Source organism: Nymphalis io, chromosome 16 (genome assembly GCF_905147045.1).
Source record: "Nymphalis io chromosome 16, ilAglIoxx1.1, whole genome shotgun sequence".
Taxonomy (NCBI): domain Eukaryota; kingdom Metazoa; phylum Arthropoda; class Insecta; order Lepidoptera; family Nymphalidae; genus Nymphalis; species Nymphalis io.
This window is the reverse complement of record NC_065903.1, coordinates 5,589,684-5,614,208: the sequence shown is the minus strand read 5'-3', so window position 1 is coordinate 5,614,208 and position 24,525 is coordinate 5,589,684. Positions and strand designations below refer to the sequence as shown.

The 24,525-nt window shown below is 39.1% G+C and overlaps 1 protein-coding gene across 1 annotated transcript; it reads right to left on the bottom strand.

Moving 5' to 3' along the window:
• Window positions 1-11,392: 11,392 nt before the first annotated feature.
• Window positions 11,393-24,031, bottom strand: LOC126774426 (uncharacterized). Its single transcript, XM_050495952.1, has 5 exons — window positions 23,952-24,031; window positions 18,754-18,803; window positions 17,832-18,014; window positions 12,699-12,829; window positions 11,393-12,129 (listed from the first exon to the last, which is right to left on the bottom strand). Exons 1-5 carry the CDS (start codon window positions 23,974-23,976, stop codon window positions 11,751-11,753), a joined length of 768 nt encoding a protein of 255 aa, XP_050351909.1. The 5' UTR covers window positions 23,977-24,031; the 3' UTR covers window positions 11,393-11,750.
• Window positions 24,032-24,525: the final 494 nt, after the last annotated feature.

The following is a 24,525-nucleotide window of genomic DNA, read 5'->3' as shown; positions in this document are numbered from 1 at the left end:
CGTCTGACCGGGTAAAGAGTGAGGATTACTAAGTAACTGTAAAAGCTAAATACAAACTACATTATAACATGGTATGGTAATAACAATTTTACAATATAATACACTACCACAATATTCATTTACGGTTTCGGGACTCCATAACATCAGTGGTATAACCATGTATGATATACAAGGTTTTTCTTTAATGTGTAACCAACAATGTAGAAAATTATACTCTAGCCAAATAGAAATTGTAATTTTTTTAAATCTTACGCGATTCGAATTTCACAGCCATTTAACACTACCACACACTATTGTCATATGGATGTGTCCTCAACGTCTTATGACAAATAAGAGGGCGCGAGGGTGTGAGGCGGGACGCGACGTCTGGTCAACCAACCGGTTTTAATGCACCGATTTATACTACTTCTATTTATCAACGCGTTATAAGTTCTAATGGCGGGTACGTAAAAAAATCAAAACGTATACGTTTGTTTTGTCTAGACTTCTTTTCAGATTTTGGATACACAATTTAAATTAATCATTTATAAATAGATATGTAAGTTAGTATTAAGCCGTCGATAAAGAAAATTAAAAACCTAATAAGAAACCTGTTCTTTATTGCCCTGGTTCTTTTATAGTTTGGTATTTTCTTTTCTGAAGCAGTAGTAATTTTTACTTTGTCTTCGTTCCGGTTTGAAGGAAGAGTCAGTGAGCACAGGCACAAGGGTCTTTTTAGTTATCAGAGTTGGAGGCACATGACACACGAAGATACTCTGCCCATCCAAGGCGAAACGAGGTGGGCTTTGCTTCCGGTGTGGTGTCGAGGGCCACAAGTCTTCGAGCTGCACTGGAAGGCTGCACTGTGCAGTATGTGCGGACGCTGGAAGACTTTCTGGGTACGTTATGGGCTCGGGAGAGTGTAACCCTCCCATCACAAAAGGAAAGATGGTATTAGGCAATCACACCATCACAAACGTCGGACGGCGCCAGGCCGTAGAGGAAGCAGCCATTTCAACATGAGAAACAAACTCAACTTCCTCCAGGCGAACGTCAACCACCGCGCCGGGGCTCAGGACCTGCTACTGCAATCCATGGCGGAGTGGCAAAACGACCTGGCTGTGGCCTGCGAGCCCTATTTCGTCCCTCCCTTATCTCACTGGGTAGGGGACTTGGACGGCACCGTGGCAGTCCTCACTCGGAACGGTACGGGTCCTTCCCTCTCACTCATTAAGAGGGGCTCGGGCTACGTAGTGGCGGGGTGGGGAGAGTACGTAGTAGTATGAACGTACTTCTCCCCCAACCGCGGCCTGGCGGAGTTCGAGAGCTACCTCAGTTCTGTCAGAGCTGCGGTGTCCAGGCAGTCTCCGAAACCGATAGTGGTTCTCGGTGACTTCAACGCGAAATCACGTGCCTGGGGAAATCCTGTCACGAATCCGCGAGGGAGGGCTGTCCAGGTGTTGGCACTACACTCCAGCCTGTCCCTACTTAACAGGGGGCAGGTGCACACCTGCGTGAGGCAGCAGGGAGGGTCCGTGGTGGAGTTATCGTTCGCTACGCCTGTCGCGGCGCACAGAGTGAGAAATTGGAGAGTAGAGGAGGAGGTGGAGACTCTGTCGGACCATAGATACATCCGGTTTGAGATCTCCACCTCTTGCAGGCCAGCGGAACCTCTGAGGGTGCCAACCACGCTCCCCAGGTGGTCCCTTGGCCAGCTGGATCATGAGCTGGTCAGGGAAGCTGCTATCGTGCAGCGGTGGGGTTCCGCGGGAAGGAGGGAGGGTGCCAGTGTCGACGAGCTGGCGGACCGCATGCGCAGCGCTCTAAAGGAGTTGTGCGATGCGGCCATGCCGAGGACCCGGCGCAGGGTACCACGCCACCAGATATACTGGTGGTCGCCCGAAATAGCGGAGCTTCGAGCGACATGTAACCGGGCGCGGAGGGCATACGTCCGCTGTCGCAGGCACAATGGCCTCGACGCGGACGTCTGTGGGCCACTTATCGCCAGCTGAATAAGGAGCTGCAGCAGGAGATAAGTCAAGCTAAGGAGAGAGCAAGGGAGGAGCTTCTGGTGGGCCTGAACAGGGACCCGTGGGGACGCCCGTACCGTGGTGTGCGAGGAAAGTTCCGCACACATGGCGCACCTGCGACGGAAACGTTGCCGCCGGATCTCCTCCTGCGACTGGTTGGTGAATTATTTCCCCAACCAGGCGAACACGTCCCACCAAGTATGCCCCCTCGCTCTGTAATAGATGACAGTGCGGCTCCACCACACGTTACGGAGCGAGAGATGGAAATGGCCCTCGAACGATTGAGGGCCAAAACCACAGCGCCGGGTCCGGACGGTGTTCCAGGGCGTGTTCTGCGTGACGCCTTGGAACATCTAGGTGGGAGGCTTCGGAAACTGTTTGATGAATGTCTTTCCAGTGGGCAGTTTCTGAAGCTGTGGAAGGAAGGAAAGTTGGTTCTGTTGCCGAAGGAGGAACGTCCACTCGATTCTCCTTCGGCATATAGGCCAATTGTGCTGCTGAATGAGACGGGCAAGCTCTTCGAGAAGATCCTCGCTGCCCGTCTTATTCAGCACCTCAACGAGGTGGGGCCGGGTCTTTAAGAGACTCAGTACGGGTTCAGGGAGGATCGATCAACCATTGACGCCCTAAAGACCTGGACCACGGAGGCGGTGGCCCGAGGGGATGTAATCCTGGCGGTATCGCTGGACGTAGCGAACGCCTTCAACAGTCTTCCCTTCGACACTATAAGGGAATCACTCCGATACCACGGGGTGCCTTTCTATCTCAGAAGGCTGTTGGGGGCATACCTCCGGGACCGAGTGGTCGTCTGGGAAGGGGGCGATGGGTGACTTGTCCGGCGTTGGGTAGGCTGCGGCGTTCCACAGGGGTCGGTACTCGGCCCAATCCTGTGGAACGTCGGATTCGATTGGCTCCTTAGGGCCCCCATCCTTCCCGGAATGAGGGTGTTGTGCTACGCGGATGACACCCTCATCACGGCGACGGTTCGGACCTTTCAGGATACGGCCCGCCTGGCCGAGTTCGGAGTGTCACTCACAATGGACCGGATTAGGATGCTGGGCTTGAGGGTCTCTGCCAAAAAACAGAGGCCCTCCTATTCCACGGTCCACGTCGGGGTCCCTCTCGAGGGGTGTCTATCACCGTCCAAGGGACGTGGGATTAAGGTGCAAGCCCAGATGAGGTATCTGGCCTGATCCTGGTCGGAAGATGGAGCTTCAGACAGCATTTTATCCAACTCGGCCCGAAGCTTATAAGCGCTGCTGCCGCCCTGGGCCGCCTCCTATCCAATGTAGAAGGGCCGGAAACACCATGTCGGCGTTTATATGCTGGCGTGGTACACTCCATGGCGTTGTACGGTGCACCTATTTGGGTGGATGCTCTCACCGCTCGTAACAGAGCTCTTCTGCGGAGGCCGCAAAGAGTCATAGCGGTGAGAGCGATACGTGGGTACCGTACGGTGTCATGGACGGCAGCGACACTTCTCGCGAGCGATCCCCGAGCGAGTCAGGGCCCTAGCCCAGCGAGCCTTGATTCGTAGGTGGGAGGAGGACCTGAGGTCCCCCTCGGCAGGCCTAGTGACAGTGGAGGCGGTCCGCCCCCACTTGAGCCGCTGGGTGGAACGGAGACACGGCACACTCACATTCAGGCTGACGCAGGTACTTACCGGACACGGTTGTTTCGGTAAGTACCTGCACTGGATAGCGAGGCGGGAGGTGACACCCTCCTGCCATGAGTGTGGTGCGCCTTCGGACACAGCGTGCCACACTCTGATGGAGTGTGCCACTTGGGGACCTCAGCGCCTGTCCCTGGCGGCCTTAGTCGGTGAAGACCTCTCGCTGCCGAGTGTGATAAACGCCATGCTTGGTAGCGAGAGGTGCTGGTTGGAGACGGTCTCCTTCTGTGAAAATGTCATGTCACAGAAGGAGGCAGCGGAGCGGGAGCGTGAGGAGAGGGTCTCCGCTGACTCGCTTCGCCGAATAAGAACGGGGAGAAGGCGTCGGCGCTATGCGCATCTTCTCCTCCCGTCGTAAGTGTTGCCGGGGTTAGGGAGTCTTTGTACCCTGAGAACCCCCTAGGATTTGGAGGCCTGCAGAGGCGGGCCAAACGTTGGGGCGTTACGGTAGTATGCGCGAGCGATCCGATATTTCATATTTGATTTTTAACTGGATTTGCTCTGAAATACTTATATATATATATATATATATATATATATATATATATATATATATATATATATATATATAGATTAACAATTTTGCTTAAGCTATAAAACTAAATATCATACACTAGTAAACATTTGAAACGCATATCGTAAGGGTATCAATAAGAATCGTCTTCCTGCATTAAAATGCTGGAGTGTCGTTTAAGTAAATCTGCGTTAGTGCAATTTGTAATATTATATCAATTGATTTAATCTGAAAAGGACGAGATCAACTAGATAGATTGATCGTTAATGCAAGCTTCATACGAGTTTTTACAATGCATGTGAGTTCTGTCATGAGTAGGCACTAACTCCACGCATCGAGGATGAATAAGTTCCAAACCAATAAAAATCCACAACAACGCGATTTTTTGGAATTTTATGGAACCTTTTTTCAATTTAAATTATACATCTAAATCTAAATAACCGTTTGGAAATCCGTCCAGTAGTTTCTGAGCTTATAACGTTATATTATATATATAATATGTAGTGAAATAATGAATAAATATGTAGTGGAGTACCGGCTTAGAATAGTACTCCCCCAATCTCATCCCGTGGGTGTCGTAAGAGGCGACTGAGGGACGGGTAAAAGGGGGGATGGGCAGCAACGTCCCCCCCATAAACATCTTACCCCCCCTACTGCGCTCGCCAACACGCCTGCCCAGCGCGGCGAGTATGGGCAAACCCTCTTTAATGGCAGATGCGCCCAAAAAAAGGCCCCCAGTTACCGGCAAGCCCGCTAGGCCCGACCAAGGTAGCGGTCGCGGTATCGGGAGGTCAGGGGGTGCTAAGAATCACTGGTTCACGGCAGGCTACCATATAAAACGACTTCACATGGCAACGTACAATGGACGCTCGATGGGGCTGGACCATCACCTCGCCGAATTAGAAGTAGAGTTAAGTCATATAAACTGGCATATACTGGGGTTATCTGAAGTCCGAAGACAGGGGGAGGACACGATAACTCTAGAGTCCGGTAACTTACTCTACTTCCGCGAAGGTGATAACCTCTCTCAGGGTGGTGTTGGTTTTCTAGTCAAAAAGGATCTCATTAGCAGCATTGTGGAAATCAGTAGTGTGTCGAACCGGGTAGCGTACCTTGTCCTAAAATTTTCCGATAGGTACTCCCTGAAGGTCGTACAGGTATATGCGCCAACTTCGACATACTCTGATGATGTGGTCGAAGCGATGTACGAGGACATCGCAAAGACCCGCAACGACACCTCGAAGGCCCACTACAATGTTGTTATGGGAGACTTTAATGCTAAAGTGGGAGTACCTAGACCTAGACCTTACGGCTTGGGCTGTAGAAATCACAAGGGGCAAATGCTAGTAAACTTTCTCGAAGCGCAGGGGAAGCGTCTCTTTTTGATGAATTCTTTCTATCAAAAGAAGCCTCAGAGGAGGTGGACCTGGCGAAGCCCCGATAACGTGACAAGGAACGAGATAGACTTTATCATTTCGAATAAAAGGCACATGTTTAGAGATGATTCAGTGATCAATTGGTTTAATACCGGAAGTGATCACTGCTTGGTTCGAGGCACTCTAAATATCGACTTCAAAGCCGAAAGATCGAGAATGATGAGGTCTACTCTTCGACCTACCATGCTCCAAGCTGCTCAAGGCTCTGAAAAGTTCCAAATGGAACTTCAAAATCAATTCATCGCGTTGGAAACCGTAAGCAGCGTTGATGAGAAAACCGACACGCTGGTCAAAATACTGCAAAACACATCCCGCAAGTATTTTCCGCCAGAGAGAAGAGACAACGCACCAAAACTCTCTGCTGAGACACTCGAGCTCATGAGAAAACGACGAGAACTACCATCGTTTTTGTTAGATAAGGCCTTAAACCGAACAATAAAAACGCTGACGCGACGCGATCTCTGACGCTCCAATACCCGTGCCATCAAGGCAAATTCGGGAGAGCAAAATCGGGGATCGAAAGTGTTTGCTCGCAAGTTTGGGAGACCGCGTCTGACAAAACTTAAAACTGAAAATGGTGGGGTCGTTACCTCTAGGCCTGAGATTGTCGGAGAAGTAGAGAGGTTTTATGGGCAGTTTGTTCTCTTCAAGATCGGATAAACCCGTGGGAATCAGTATTGATGACCACCGCGCCCCTCTTACGCGCCAATACTCCGAGGAGCTCCCGGTCGTTGACCAAGGCGAGATTAGGGCGGCTCTAGAATAGCTTAAAAACAACAAAGCTCCGGGAGATGACGGAATCACAACAGAGTTGCTTAAGGCAGGCGGGACTCCGGTCCTGAAAGAGGTAGCAAGCCTCTTTAATTCCGTCATCCAACATGGCAAAACCCCGGGAACGTGGAGCGGAAGTGAGGTGGTACTGTTTTTCAAGAAAGGTGATAAAATCCTCTTGAAAAACTACAGACCAATCTCCCTCCTGAGTCACGTGTATAAGCTGTTCTCAAGAGTCGTCACGAACCGTCTCGCCAGACGACTTGACGAGTTCCAGCCCCCAGAGCAAGCCGGCTTTCGATCAGGCTACAGCACCGTAGACCACATCCATACTGTTTGGCAGATTGTGCAGAAGACCGAAGAGTACTATCAGCCGCTGTGTATGGCTTTTGTGGATTACGAGAAAGCCTTTGATTGACTCCATCGAAACCTGGGCATTGCTCGACTCATTGCAGAGATGTCATATCGATTGGAGATATATCGAGGTACTGAGATCTCTGTACAACGCCGCTACAATGACTGTCCACATCCAGGACTGTAAGACGAAGGCGATCCAACTGCGCAGAGGGGTGAGACAGGGGGATGTTATATCCCCGAAACTGTTCACCAATGCGTTGGAAGATGTTTTCAAGACGCTGGATTGGACTGGGTATGGAGTCAATGTAAACGGCGAGTACATCTCACACCTTCGATTTGCCGACGATATCGTCATCATAGCAGATTCGCTGGAACAACTCACCGAAATGCTGCGTAGCATAGGCGAGTTTTCTCGGTGTGTCGGTCTCGGTATGAACTTGGACAAGACCAAGATCATGTTCAATAGGCATGTCGTGCCGGGACCGATATACGTCGAGGGGAAACCTCTCGAAGTTGTTAGTGAATATACCTACCTAGGACAGATAATACAAGTCGGTAGGAATAACTTCGAGAAGGAAGCCGATCGAAGAATTTGCTTGGGATGGGCAGCATTTGGCAACCTTCGTCAAGTCCTCAAGTCGTCTATACCGCAATGTTTGAAGACGAAAGTCTTCAACCAATGCGTCTTACCTGTCATGACATACGGTGCCGAAACGTGGACACTAATTGCGGGACTAGTCCACAAATTCAAAGTCGCTCAGCGTGATATGGAGCGAGCTATGCTCGAAGTATCTTTGAAGGAAAGATCAGAAATGAGATTATTCGGAAAAGAACCGGAGTCACCGACATAGCTTGCAAAATTAGCAGGCTAAAGTGGCAGTGGGCTGGTCACGTATGTCGTAGGACCGATGGCCGTTGTAGCAGACGAGTCCTAGAGTGGAGACCGCGAATCGGCAAGCGCAGCGTAGGGCGCCCTCTAGCCAGGTGGACCGATGACCTTAAAAAGGTGGCGGGCACCAACTGGATGCGGAAGGCGGAGGACAGGGAGCTTTAGCGCACCTTGGGAGAGGCCTATGTTCAGCAGTGGACAATGATTGGCTGTTGATTGATGTAGTGAATACAACAAATTGTATTGTTGCAAAAATTACAATGCACGTGTAATAAATTACTTCGTAAACAATTCGAACATTCAGCTTCAAAAGAATAATATAACTAAAATGATGTAAACGAATCTTAATAATGTAATATATTTTGTAACATAAATCATACTTGATAATTCAACAAAATAATAAAGTGTAATCACAAGTAAATTTATTATTGAAACTTTGAACATTTTTGCTTAATTTTTCTTACATTGTTGACGATTATTTTCACATTGTTAGTCAAGAATGTTTCATTAAATTTTTAGTGTAATGTTTGGAGCGTGACGTGAAAAAGTTTGTAATGAGAGGCAGATAAAGACATTTATTTTCTCAAAAGATTTACATTCAAATCACTTACAGAGAAAATTACTGAGCAATAAGAATTTTTTTTTTAAATCGAATAGGCGTACACAGTAAAACAATGAATGTTACAATAACCTAATAATATAATAATAATATCGGTGCAGTGCAAGCAAGTACGAGTAGTTTGTGACGTGAAGTAGGGTAGTCTAGTAAAAAGAAAACATAAAAAATGAATAAATATAGTGCGTATACAAAGTAATGAGGTGACACATTAGACTCATCTGATGTTTTTAAATTTTATATTTTTAAATTTTGGTGTGCGATTGTTCATTATATAGACAGGCAATGCACAATATATACTGTGTGTCTTTATTTACGATAATGCTTATAAATATACATATATAAATTAACTAATTTAATATTACATGATTATTGTCATGTGTAAAATGTACAATTGATTACAATAAGTGTACATTAACAGTATTCTCTGGTACAATATTATTATCTTAGTATACATACATAGTTGAGTAGTAGTTTTAGTAGTTATTTTACATAAGATATATCCATAAATAATGTTATTTTAAATTAGGAGTAGTGTAGTGTTATTAGGTATTATATCATATTAGTAACAACTTTATTTATTTAGATTAATTTTATATAATATTCAAACAAAATACTTTTCTCGCCGTGGTTTGTCCTTGATGGGCCTAAACATATGTTATTAGCATTTCTAATCATTCGATTATGAATATTTTTTTTTTTCGTGAAAGTAATTTGAGTGTATACCTTTTGTAAGGATTTTTCTAATATTAATGCAGGTGCTATATCTATAGATTTGAGTTAGGTTCATTAGTTTTGTTTCCTTATAAATTTTTATAGTAGCTGTTAAGTAGTTGTATTTAAATAGAGTCTTTATGAGTTTATTTTGTGTTGTTTGTAATTTTTGTAGATTGATTTGGCTGCAGAACCCAAAACTTCAATTAGATAGTCCAAATGTGGTTTAGCTAATGAATTATAAATAGTATAACATACACTTTTCGGAAGGCATCGTATTATACCTCGCACAGCACCGTTTTTTGAGAGAAGTTTTTTACGTGTTTTGTCTAAGCCGACTAAGCCGAGATATTTTTGTGTATTGACCCTTTTTATGAATTCCCCGTTAATTGTCAGGGGTTTGAAGTTGCCTTTTTTTTTGCAGCAAAAATTATGTAAGTTGTTGTAGACGCATTGATAGTCAGTAAGTTGGATTGGAGCCAGGCATTCAAAGTGTCTAGATCTTGTTGAGCTTGATTAACCACAGCATCTATCGAATTACCATAGTAGAACAGACTAGTATCATCAGCATACAAGGTAAAATCCCCTTTTAGTCCCATTTCATGTACATTGTTAATATAAATTAGGAACAGTAATGAGCCTAAAATTGAGCCCTGGGGAACGCTGTAATTGATCATTTTAGGCCTACTTTGGTGATTATCTAGGTGAACAATCTGCATCCTATTTGTTAAGTATGACTTAAACATTTGATATGCCTGGTCTCTGACACCCAATGCCTCTAACTTCATCAAGAGAATTTTATGGCTTACTATGTCGAATGCCTTTTTTAGATCTATAAATATTCCTAGGGCTATTTTCCTTTTATCGATGTTTAGTCTTATATTTGTCACTAGATCGACAGCAGCTGACACAGTATTTGATTTAGATCTGAAGCCATACTGTTTCTCTTAAAGATATTCAATGTAATTGAGAAATTTAGTGAGCCGGCTATGTAGTGCTTTTTCGATTATTTTTGACACGAATACACGAATATACGATAACACGAATATTAGTCGCAAGACTTGGTCTAGCATTATGAAAGTATGACTCATATTTTCTTTAATATTTTCAAATTATTACATATTAATTATATAATTATTATTATTTTATTATTTTTATCCATTTTTGTTTCAGTACATTGTAAAATTGCTTTAAGATCAAATAAAAAGTATTCTCTTTTAGGTAAAAATAAAAATGCGATTACATGAATTCCACAATAACCTTTATTCAACCTTAAGCAACCTTTAGCAAGTTTTATTCAAAACCAAAGAGTACGTTATCAAATCGACCCTTTTTTGTCGTTTTATGTTTCACAATAGCTTTTTCATATTTAATTCATTATACAATCTTATAGCCTATATAACTATAAGATTAGTAAATCTATTATAGCCTGTACCAATCGAAGAAGTAGTGAAGACAAATAAAACGTCTTTTACATTGGATTAACGTGATATAATTGGTCGAGAATTTAAATTATCTATTATAATAGATGGAAATTTGGAAATAAAATAAATTAGATAAATAAGTTGAATAATCTTCTATTATCATTAAGATTATCATAAAGTACACACAAGGACAAAATTTGTTTGAAAAGCTTGGCTATATAATGTACTTACAAACATTTAATGTTTGTAGTACATTATATAGCAAAGCTTAATAGCTTGCTAATGCAAGTCGCATGGTATATGTAAATTGAAGGTTTGTTTATCTTTACTCCTTCAATTAATTGGCTTAGGCTACATAATTATACGAACACCAACTCTAAAAGTAATAAAATTAGTAATGTTATAATCAAAATAAAAAAATGCTTTAACATTATTAAAAATTAATAAATAATAAATAATATTTTTTTAGATAAAATAAACATCTATTTATTATAGCTCTGCTTCGCAGTTTGATCGGCTTATATATATACAAATAAAGTTTTATAATGTTTTCTTATATATATATATATATATATATATATATATATATATGTATACTCAACTTTTTGCCGACTTTTTGTTGGCCCAATCTGGGATTGGAATCTTGGCCTAGGCCAGTAACACTGACTTATAATTTAAGAGAGTCAAGGTTTCAACAATACAAACTATATAGCTATAAAATAAAAAAAAAATTATCGTAAATTTCCAAAAACCTATATAAACGCACACTTATAAAAACACAGTTTAATACTCAAATACTACATTTTACAGAATAATAATAAAGAAATATTTAAAAAATTCTAGATTTTCAAAAGTGTAATATTGAGGTGATAACTGAAACAGATTTTCTTAAAGCGATAAAAGCAACATTGTTAAACTTCACTAGTAAAGAATATAAGCTTTGTATGTTACGACATAGTTCGATAATCGCAATATGATATGTAAAAATAGTTATAGCTTGTAACATAACGAGGGCCGAAAACGAAATAGCCTACGGTGATTGAAAACGATATATTGAATATTGATATTAACGATTGATATCTGGCTGTCTCTTGTACTTACAGGACTTCTGAATTGGAATCAAAATACAGGCAATCAAAATCATTCTTTAATAACGGCCTATTTCGATTTACAAAGGCTTCTAAAATAATCTTTATACTAATAATAATATTATAATCTACCGTTGATTTCATATTCTATTATGCTTATAATTGAATTTAATTTGAAATTGTTTGCTTACAGAAAATAGTCTTGTATTGTTTTAAACGCTTTGTCTGACTGTAATTTTCACTTTTTAATTTACAAGTCATTACAAATATAATGCCGCAACTTCACAAAATGCAGCTTCATCTCCAATCCGCTCTGTATAAGTTTTTCCATTAAACACGAATTCCGACAGAGATACTGTCAAGTGAACTGTAAAATTTAGAGTTCTACCAATTTTCCGGGACGCTTCGACTGTCAATATTGCTTGACAAATTTTTGGGTATGTGTCTATTGGTTTACGCATTTTTAAATGAGAATATTCCGGACCGAGATCATGAACGTTAATAGGTGTAATGGCGCCATCTTTTATTTTCCTCGCTAAATCTATTGAACATTTGCAGAGTTGTGTACCCAGGTTTTGTCTTCTGTGTTCCCGAAATGTTGCTAAAAACATGATTTCAAAACTGCAATCGACTTTGTACCTGGAATTAGTAAATTGCTAATTAATATTATTTCAACATCAATTTAAGGCTTTAATATAAATAATTATGTAATAAAATTATTGTATTTTTAATAGTTTTTCACAATTATATACTTTTAGTTAAAAGATTTAGTGAGAATTAAGTTGCGTAATTGTTAAATCTATACAACGGTCATTTACTGGTGGTAGAGCTTTGTGCAAGCTCGTCTGGACCCAGGTACAAGCCGCTCATCAGATATTCTACCGCAAAATAGCAGTACTTGGTATTGTTGTGTTCCGGTTTGAAGGGTGAGTGAGCCAGTGTAATTACAGGCACAAGGGACATAACATCTTAGTTCCCAAGGTTGGTGGCGCATTGGCAATGTAAGCGATGGTCAACATTTCTTACAATGCCAATGTCTAAGGGCGTTGGTGACCACTTACCATCAGGTGTCCCATATGCTCGTCCGCCTTCCTATTCTATATATAAAAAAATTAAAAAAAATAGTTTTATGTGTCTTCAATTACCGCGTGTTGTGTTGTTAGTTTTTTGGAAATTTATTATAGTGACAAAAAAATTAATATACTCACTTTTCAAATAAATTGCACCTCCCGTCAACGTCGGCCATAAATTTTATAAGCGATCGCGATGAAGCCTGTGTACAGCGCTCGTCGGCAAATATTTCAAAAAATGACTTTTCTGATGCATCCGACGTTTTAACCTGTTAAAAACATTTTTACATTTTTGTCGTTTACTCGATAAAGTTCTGTATTATTTTTAAATAAAAATAAGTTAAAGCAATTATTTTGATAGCGCACGTTCTAAAAAACATTGAAAGTACATCCGTTACAATTTTTAACGAAGTCCTTACAATCTGTAGTTTATTATTGTTAAGGCGTTTATTGTATTTGTTATTCACGGAAAAAGGGATTATTTGGGTTGCATTAAAAGATTATTTCTCATTAATTTTTCTTTCGCTTGCTGCTTTTGCTTCATTTTTTTTATTTACCGATTATTACTTAAGGTTTTTTTTTAAGTTTAAAGAATATTTATTCCCATATAGACTAACGTCACTTATATGAGAACAATGATAAACTTAAAATTAGTTATTATGTGCCTTGTAAAACACTGCGTCACATTATGAAGAAGCAGTGTCGACTCACCTTTATTGTTGTACTTACCCTCGTATGTCTTAAATAGAATCCATAGATGTTCGTCCTCTATCTTATTTGAAATATCTATGGTCTGTCACCGCAAGGCGGAAATTGGCCTGTCAAAGTTATTGCGTGTGTTACTCGCCGCCAAGTTGTGTACGGTCTTAAATTTTTAATAAGTTATAAAATGAACGAAAACGAGCCGAACGTAGTGATTACTAATGAAGACGGGTCGGACTCGGATTCGTCTGCAAGTTCTTCTCTGACGGAGAGTAAAAGGTCTTCTTTTAAAAGAAGAGATTTCGAAGACGACCCTCGCTTGGAAGCTCTTATCAATCAGGTAGGATTTTTATCTAACATCTATATGCAGAGTCTCGGCGGCTCTCATAATCATCTCAAACCAATCACAAGTGTCAAATAATCAGTGTTCAAATGAGTCATTTTAATTCTTCCTCAGACTACGGACACATTTCTTAATTTAGGCCAGATTGCTATTGTTATTGATGCAACGAAGTTAATAAAACCAGCTCTTCCGGATAGAGTTGACAAAATAAAGCTACTACAAAATTTTGGCTTACCAACCTGGCGTAATGTTAGATACTCTAAGTCATTACAATCTTTTGCTGCCACACCTGGCTTTACTAGCTTAGTAATAAATGATGAATTGTGTCAGTAGCCACCTCAGTAAAACGAAGGATTATTTAATAGGCACTGAGAATGTTATGGCTGCCTTATCAAATGCAATATTTGAGAGTAATGATTTACTTCGTAGTGGTTTACAGTCAGTAGTTGACTGGGCTTTTAAATCCCTGGAAGAATTAAAAGCATCAACCCTTTTAGAGAAGATTGCCTCTGCAGTTGGTAAAGGAACATCATTTTTTTAAAATTCTGAGGACATATTACAAATTGTATGTGCTAAGCGGGCTGAGTGTATAGAAACTAGAAGGGAGAGGCTAATTAAAGAGGTACCTAACAAGTATGCATACAGCTTGCACTTAGAAATATTCCTTCTTCAGAAACGTGTTTATTTGATCAAGTTAAATTACATACTTTAATTCAGAATTTTGGTGGTTCGCAGCAATGGTTCAATTCTGTTGTGTTAACAGAAAAAATTTCAACAGCGGCATTTAAGAGAAAGGGTCCTTCAGCTCCCAGCCCCAAGCTCATTTCCTAGCTCGGTCCCAAAGAAACCTAGATATGAGGCTCCTCGGAGGAACTTTAATTTTCAAGGTAAGGTTTTACTCATGTAAAACACCAGAGGCAAAGGTAAAGTAGAGGTAAAAAATTCTCCTTTCGTACCATTGATCAATCAAGACGGTGAAGCCAAGCAGGGGTTCCGAGGGCAATTAAAGCAATTAAGAGATTTCAGAAAAAGGTGGGAGGAACTCGGAACAACACCTTTTATCCTGGAAGTAATATCGGGGTCTCGGATACCCTTTGTTCAAAGACCTCCCTTACCTAGAACCTTACCTTACTTAGAATACCCTACACCAGTGGTAGCACAAAATTATCCTACAAAACCATCTGTACAAATTACCTTACAAATCGAGGAGTTAAAGAGTTGGTATATTAGAAAGACCAGTTTCTTTGACTCCCGGTTTCTTCTGCCAGGTATTTCTAGTAAAGAAAAGCGATTGTTAACAAGTACCACATATGCGCCCAACTGTTGTGGCATATAATAACTACTCCCAATGATATTTATCTCGGTGGTTTATTTACCTATACCTTAAAAAGTAAAGTAACAGCCTGTAAATGTCCCACTGCTGGGCTAAGGCCTCCTCTCCCTATTTGAGGAGAAGGTTTGGAGCTTATTCCACCACGCTGCTCCAATGCGGATTGGTGGAATACACATGTGGCAGAATTTCGATGAAATTAGACACATGCAGGTTTCCTCACGATGTTTTCCTTCACCGAAAAGCACGAGATGAATTATAAACAGAAATTAAGCACATGAAAATTCAGAGGTGCTTGCCCGGATTTGAACCCACGTTCATCGGTTAAGATTCACGCGTTCTTACCACTGGGCCATCTCGACTTCATATATATATATACCTATACCTTATTATGTCTATAATTCATTATTAATAATTTCGTTAATCATCATATTATTAAATTACGTTGTAAACCATAATTTATTAGTTCATAAACTGACTTCCGATTATTTTTGTATAAAGTGGGTAGGATGCGCCATAGGAACATATTTGTGTTAAGAATTCCTGACACCACGTTAAGCTGTCTATTATAAATTAAGTGTAATAAATGGACTGTTTTTCATTTCAAAAAGCCCACAAGTATTAACATCTCTCGTCGGATCGTGTTAAAAATGTCTGGACCATATGTAAACGGCTTGGGGCAACGTAAACGGAAAAATAGCGATTCAATTTCGTCTGAAGATGAAAATAGAGACTTTTTTTTTCTCTACCGACATGCGTAGGGAAAACGTGCGTAAAAAACGGCACGTTGCACCCAGTGATACTGAAGTAATTTCGAAGTTCAGACCAGAAGATACCAACTAACATTATCGAGGTTTATCGGGTTCGAAAAATGTGAACGATCTATTAAGGCTCAGTTCTGGTTTGAAGGAATGACGAGATTCATTAGAAAATATATAAACAGTTGTTTGCAATGTACATTTAACAAAGCAATCATGGTAGGTTGGAGGGTGCATACGTTGTACGCTGACCATTTGGGTCCTTTTGCTAAAACCCGTAAAGGGAATACTTATGTTCTGGTAGTGATAGACGCTTTTACCAAATTTGTATTCGCCCGACCTGCTAAAAATTGTAGTTTACTTGAGTCTATTCGATTTCTAAAAGAAATATTTATTCAGTTTGGTTATCCAGTAAGAACAATAACAGATAGGGGGAAAACTTTTACGAGTAGGTATTTTAAGCAATTTGCCGAAGAAACCCAATTTAAACATTATTTTAAACGCAATAGCTAACCCTTGTTCTAATGGACAAGTTGAACGCGTTAACCGTACTCTGCTTGAACGGCCTCAATTCCATGTCAGAAAGCGAATGCTCATGGGACAACAAGCTGGATGACGTTGTGTGGGGAATCAATAACACACCTAATGCAACAACTGGCTTCTCACCTTTTAATCTATTGTTTGGCCACAAAAACTCGTTATCCGTCATTCCCTACAACCTCTGAAGATCAACTTAATGAACTACAGGCTAATAGGAAAACTGCAAAGCTTCGTATTGACAAAAATATGACCACCATGAAAAAATAATTCGACAAAAAACATAAACAGTATATTAAGTATACCGTGGGTCAATTGGTTCTTTGGAAAGGAGGTGTAGCTAGAGATGCCGTGACTGGTGTTACTAAAAAACTTAACGGATTATTGCTAAACTCAGGTCTATCTCACTATCTCAAGTATAAAGGGTATGAAGGGCTATAGGAAGTTTAGTGTAGTAGTTCGTGGAGAGACCCTCCGACCTTACAAACCGACTTTGTCTGAGGATGATAGTTCAAGTAGTGACCGAGAGGTAGATAGAGACGATTTAATTGATCTACTTGAAAGCTAATTGTTACAAATGTGTGGTTCTTTATTTCTGTATCACTGTTTCTACTCTTTGGTTATACAAATCATATTAATTATACCAAAATGAAATAAAAAGTCTTTCGTAATTTACAATTTAATGTAACTGAAATATTAAATTTAATGTAACTGAAACAATTTCTTGCAGATACTTTTTTTAAGGAAGGTTTAGCATATGGTACAATGTTGGTTCATAAATCAGCAGTGGCAACATTTTGTGGGCAAAATAGTACTATATCTTCTAACTTTATGGTGTAACAAGGATTGAAGGCCATCAACAATTCTAAACCACCATCATTGAACATCTATGGATTCCGCTTAAGACATACGAGATTAAGAACAACAATAAAGGTGAGTCGACATTGCTTCCTCATAATGTGATGCTGTGTTTTCTTTCGGCAAATAATAACCGTTTTATTCTTATGTAAAACGTTTATGTTACATTCGTCGTTCGTTGTTACATTTAGTCGACATTTTATTAATTCGTACTCTTTTAACACATTGTACCTACTTGCTTAGAAGCGAATGATCTTTTGTAAGATACGCGGCTAGTCGTGTCTTAAATGTGTTAAGCGAGTTTAAATTCCTTATATTTGAGGGTATTTTGTTAAAAAGTTGCACTTCTTCAAATGTGATCATTTTTTTGCCATAGTTCGTTCTTATCTTTGGTAGGACAATGAGACTATTTTATAGAAATAAAAACGTAAAAATTACGAACAACTTAGAGAGTGTTTTCGTCATTTTTACATTTTTGCTCCGGAACAGTGACAGATAGTGTCACAATATTTTTATTAATATATTTTTCATAATATTTTTTATCCATATTTTTTTTATGTAATTGATCGCACAAATCTCAATGAGACGTTGTGCTGAAAATACCTGTGACACTTGTCCCCGTGAACACAGGCACGGGGTTGTGTTGTCTGCTCAAAGCATATTTATTGGGAACGCTTAAACGAGCAAGATCAACGACGTATACCTCTTAAAGATAAAATTGAAGTAAACCAAAGTGTATTTACCTGTATTTTGTTAAACGCAACTGCTACCACTTCTTCTGTCTTTACATTCACGGCAACCAACGAAACGCCGTCCAGTGCTGCGTCTGCGCCTAATTCAAGTAGTTCCTCGGCCGCTTTAGGATTCGTATTGACTTCTGAACCAATTGATACGGCTTCATCTTGACATAATGCTAACTTTATTACCTGAATAAAGACGACAAACTATTAGTACTACAATTTCTAAAGAGCTTATTGATTTAGCCAATGGATTTATATATATATATATATATATATATATATATTGTGGTTACATAATAATAGTTAAATAATAATAATCCTATCACGTCTTTGTGGACGTAAATCTTATACATTATGCCACGTGCTAATTAAGTAAGGACACAGATTACGAGATCAGCTTAATGTAACTGCTTTATCATTTTCCACGACAAAGATAATTTTAAAGACGTTACTGCAACACGCTGGCAACGGGTTGTCACAATTAAATTAATCTTTATACATAAACCATACGTTAAAGCATTATTTTTTTATTATTTGCATTTTTATATTTTTTTATTATTTTTTTGGTGCTTGGAATGAATTTGTTAAGAACGTAATTGCGGATTTTATATATTTTGGTTGGTATTAATTTCGTAAATGGACTTGCATAAAGTCAAAATCTAAATATTATTTATTCAATTAAGCTTAAAAAGGCTCTTTAGAATAATCATAGAATCAAATTAATTGCAAAGGTTGCGACTGTTCGCAATATTGATTCTACAGAAAATAATACTTTGATTTCGTTTCAGTATAAATAATAATGTATATAGTTTGATGTAACGATAAATAGAAAATGCAATTAGCTGCGACGGATCTTTGTCTTATTTTCAATTCATAATAACAACTGATCAAAGCCGTTAGGTAATGCTCCTTTATATACACTGACCTTTAATGCACCGGGAAAGGTAGCTGGTGTCAGGGATTCTATTCTATATCCTGTAAAGAAAAAAAAAATTGTGTTAGGAATAAAATTACGATAATACTTCGTTAATTATTTTGTACACAAGCACTTTATTTTTATAATACTATCTAGTTATGATATCATCAGAGTTAAACAGACTGAGTTATTCTTTAACAAATTTCAATATATGTACATAATTTTGCATTAATCTGAACTAGAAAGAATATTCCCATTATACCGTCTGCCACGCTATTTTCTTCTTAGAAACATTGTGTTTATTACTCATGCAGGTTGTCTCACGATGTTTTCTTTCACCGCTGAGCTAGAGAGGAATTACTACAACTGCAAATTAATCACTTGAATATTCAGTGGTGCTTGCCCGATTTTGAACTTACATTATTTTTCTTTTCTATAAAATTATGTTTATGTGCGAGATGTTGATGTATGATGGCGCTCACTTGGTCGTGTTGATGTTTATAGTCAGTTTGCGGAAGGGCTCTACAGGCGAAAGTTATGTGTTGAATGGTTTCACGATTAGAATGACAGTGCCGGCATGTATCTGGATATAAAGTGTGCGTATTATGTGTTTCTGTTAGTTCCGGGTGTCGATGACCTGGTCCTGAATTGCCAACATAAAGGCTCAGCCAAGCGTTTGACGCTGCTTTGTCACCATATGATTGCTGTAAAACATGGCGATGTCTTCCATGAAGAGATTTCTGTTGCCATGAGGTAGTTTTTTCATTAATGTCGGTAATACGTTCATTTCTTTGTAGGTGTTGATCTTTAAAGTTTAGCCCCTCTAAACTGAAGTGTTTGTCTGTGAGTGTTACTGTTTTATGCAATGGAGAGTGTTCCGAACGTTGATGAAAATAGTGTCCAAGAGATATTATTTGTTTGTTGTGTAGATTGACTACATCTATTAAGCCTCGTCCACCTTCACCTCTGGGAAGGGTCATTCTCTGTACGCAAGATCTAGGGTGATGTTTTCGGTGGGCAGTTAGAGAAGTGTTAATGATATGTTAAAGGTTGAGGACTTTACATTGAGACCATTTAATTATGCCGAAAGAATAAGTAAGTACCGAAATTGCGTAACTATTTATTGCTTTAAACAAATTGCGGGAGTTGAGTTGAGACTGGAATAGAATATTTAAACGATGTCTGTATTTAGTTTTAAGACTATCTTTTGTTCCTTTTTGATTAATCTTCCTAGCTTGTTCAAAACCTAAGTATTTGTAGGTAGTGCACGGTTCTAGAGGTTCAATAATCTCTCCTGATTCTAAGATGTAGCTATTTGGGGTGATTTTCCATTTTTGACCGAAAATGTCTTGTCAATCCCAAACTCCATGTGAATGTCGCTTGAGAAAGTTTGGGTGATATCTGTAAGATGATGTAATGATGCTATTGTGCTACTGTATAATTTGATGTCATCCATATACATGAGGTGTGTAAGAGTAGTTTCTGATTTTAATGTGGTGATAGAGTAACCGTGATTTGATTTGTTCAGCATATGGTAGAGAGGGTTAGGCGCAAGAAAAAACCACAGTGGGCTAAGGGCGTCTCCTTGAAAGCTACCTCGGCGTATTGGGATTTCAGCCGTTTCGGTTTTAACCTGTACTGCGATTTAAAGCTTTGTTTTCCAGTTTTGCATAGAGCTTTCAAGAAAGTAAATAAGCTGTGGGTGAACTTTATAGTATTGTAGTACGTAAAGAAGCCAACTATGTGGTACGGAGTCAAAAGCTTTTCTATAATCTATATACATGGTATTAATATTTTTTTCCTAGACGTAGCGTGTTTCATGGCTATTGTGTCTATTACAAGCTGTTCCTTGCAACCTGGTCTACTTTTTCGGCATCCTTTTTTGTTCTTCGGCAAGAATATTGTTAGTTGCAATGTGTTCGTGTAGGATTTCAGCAGGTAATTGGACGATATTTAGCTGGATTTTGATAGTCAGTCTCTTTCGGTATCATATACGTGAGGCCCTGTGTGACGAAGTGTGGCAATTTGTAGGTGTTTGAATAAAGTCGTTGCTGTGGTTGTGGACTGTAATGTATGGACTGATGTAAATTTTTTGTACCAATAATTGCGTATACAGTCACTTCCAGGTGCTTTCCAGTTAGTCTTATTACCCGCACGAATATGTCAAAAGGTATATAATTGAAATTCATAGGTTTGATTGAATCAATTTCTTCCGGGTCTAGCCACGCAGCGTCTTTATTGTGATTTACTGGATCTGCCCATACGCTAGATCAGAAATTATGTATTGTGTTACCTACCAACACGTGATGGTAAATCTTGATTATCTGTGCGTTTGTTGTTTTGTGAGGCAGATGAAAAGGCTTTGACTTTCTAAGAGTGCAATTTAAATATCTTTTCAGCCTACTAGATGCGGCATTTAGTTTTTGTTTGAGCGTGTCAAGGAAATGTTCGTTGTTTGTGTTAGGCTCTTCATGCTGTGAGTGTATCCGATGTTTATTTTTTATCTTTTTCACTAATAAGATAAGCCTATTGCTCCTATTGCCATTGTTATATTCTGTAAGTCTTCCAATGTCTTCTAAGATTTTGTATCTTTTTCTGTAACCTTTTCTGCCATGCAGGTTCTTTTTTCTGTTGGTTGTTAAGTTGAAGAGTGGTATCCTTAATCTTAGTTCCATTGCAAACAGCTGCTGTGTATGCTGCACAATAGATTATATCATGAGTGGTCTGAAAATCTTGTTCTGCTAAAATTTGTTGCGGCATTATATCGGTATTAATGATTTTAACAATTTGAGCTAATTTTCTTGAGGTTTTTTGTTTTGGTATGTGGGGACGGGCAACTTGGTTGGTGATTTGAAATTTTTGTACTGTAATGTAGTATTGTTCCTAAATTTTTTCCAGGGCAGGATAGTAAGCAGTTTGGTTCAGTTCATTATTTCCAGCAATGTCTAATAGAGTTTGTGTTTGTGTTGATGGGGTGAATAGATATGTGTGATTGTTATTTTCTTCGTCGTTGTTAGGTGCTTGTACGGGTGTTGTATTTTGTAATAACATTGCGTGTTGTGAAGTATGTTCTAAATGGTTACGGCGCAAACAAAGATCGTTCGATATACCTTCACGGATTTCTATAAGTTTTTCATCACTAATCATTTTATTATTAAGGCTGACTCTTAGCTGGTCTGATATTCTCTGTTCACTTACTTCTGACAATTCTGGGTGTTCTGCAATTACTGCTTGACAAAGGGGTTGACGGTAAGCTTTTTTTCTTCTAGCTCTGTAATTTTATAGTAGTTTCTAATAATGGTATCGTTGTACTCAGTAGTCCATCTTCTTCTCTGCCGTACCCCTTGATGACAGTGTTTGTGTGTCTGTATGTTTGAATAAGTTTGTATGTTTTGTACTGTGTCCTGGTTGTTGGTTTGTTGTAGATAAACAATATCTTCTTTTTTTATTAGGTCTAATGTTTCTTGGGAGAGTAATTTATTTCTTACAATAGCTCGGCATTGGTCGCCTAATCTCTGTCTGGATGCCTGCATCTTGGGTGGGAATTTCCTTGAAAATTCATAGTGTAAATGATCAAGGTATATTTTGCTTGTAGATAATTTTGTGGCAATGAGGTACGTGTGCCAGATGAATTCATTATCTCTTTCGACCATCTTTTGCGCGCATGGCTTGTGTCTGTGCAGGTTCAATGGCAAATGCCTCCTGCACAACATCCTGTGATGAAGGTGAAATGGTGTTTGATGAAATATGGCATGAGAGTGGAGATGAAATGGGTGATTAATATGAATTGAATGGTAACGATGTCGATGGAATTATTTCATTAAGCAAATCGGAGTCATTTTTATCTTCTGCTAGGGTCACATCGTGGGAGCGGCTGTGAGTCCGCCTGTTCAGCTCACAACGACCGGCTGTAACACTTTTACTGGTGAGTGCCCGCCTGCTCAGTTCCTCGCCACCGATGGTACGCATGCTGTAGCATCCAGTATCGGCTCCAGATGCGCCCCGGCCTACCCCGGGAAGTGGCCGTAAATTGTAGATTCTTTTATTCATCTCCATTTGGGTTTGGGACCGTTAGTTGAGAAGTACGTAGCCAAGGTTCTAAGTGGTTATTAAATTTTGTGTATCTCCTGTTCTACTTATTTAACAGGGTAAAGTCAAGTCCAAGAGACTTTTCATGACATCTCATAAGCCCCCCACCGCGGCAAGTTGGTCCCCTGGGGGGTTATTACTATTATTATTATATATACATATCAATGGACAAATAGATAGAAAGCATTTGCCCATCAATGGGGAATTGTTGAGTCTTAATATTTAAATACAGAAGTGTTAGCTCTTTATTGATTGTCTGTATCGGTCGGTTAGATATAACTTGTAATAAAATTACATCTGGCCATTAACTGTCATTATGGGAGAGGACACTGTCGTGGTAGCAATTTTTAGAAAATTGAATATATAATATTGTGGTGTTATATTTTTAATTGTGTTCTTAGATTTTTAGCATATTCCGGTTATATTTCAATATCCGCGTGACCAATGTTTATTCGGAAACACGGTTTTTACGAAAATGCTGTCGCGTTATGTCATTATTGAATGAATTGACATGTTTATAAAACCTCTTTAATAATATTCCAGTACCAAGTAGTAAGTATAGTTTTTTTTTTATTTAATATAGATCAGTCGGATAGTAAGTAGTGATGGTAAATAAGAAATATTAACCATTCCTTACATCACCATCCACCAACCGAGAGAATTAAGAGGTGATACCCTTCCAACCGGAACAAAACTCGCACTCGTACGAGTACAGTACAGTACGGAACATAACAAAAGTAAGTTTTGATGTTTGGTGGTAGAATATGTGATAAATGGGTGGTACCTACCCAGGCGGGCTAGCACGAAGCTCAACCACCAAGTAAAAGTATACACAATTTTTCAACATAACCTAATATTATACGGAACCGACCGTTCGTTTCACATACACACATACACACTTTAATAATGTATTTAAAAATGGAACGCTGTAGTTACTTTTTAAATAATCACTTTAAACAATTTAAGCTTTTGTCAAGAAAAGTTAAGTTTACTGACCTGATTAACATTTCCAAGTGAAGGTTCATTAAATTATTACCAAACAATAAACTGATTTTTTTTTAATCTGATTATTTCAGTAATATGTAATATTAATATCGTAATTAAAAACAAATACTTACCATTGTCTGTTATATGCCAAATCATTTCTAATAAATATGATCTCAGAAATATGATGCGATATGACAGTACTTGCGCACGCGTCGCTACGAGACCAACTGATTAGAATTGAATATGGACATTAAAGTTACAGGCTACACACACATACACAAAAGTCGCTTATGTTTTATTTATTTTAGAAGTATTCGTGTATAATGACTTAGTTTTTAGTAAATGTTATAAATTGTTGAAATGCCAAAAAAACTGATCAATAAAAAATTATGACAAAAGTATTAAGAGAATACCTATATTTAAATTCGTCAAATTATTTATGTAATTTTTATGTAGAAAAATGTGAATATGAGTCCAAATTCACTTATTAACTTAATGACTAAAAACGTTTTTATAAAGTCTATTTTTTTGTTTTGTGTTTTTGATTGTAATAATTATTTTAAAGGGAAAAATAGATTTAGATTTAGGTCCTCCCTGTGGCGTTTGGACTTGAGCATTAAGATGTTGTACAGCCTACCAACGGTTCGCGTGTGTAAGTGGACGCCTTGCTGTTCATCTCCAAAAGCAATTACATTATCTTTAGGA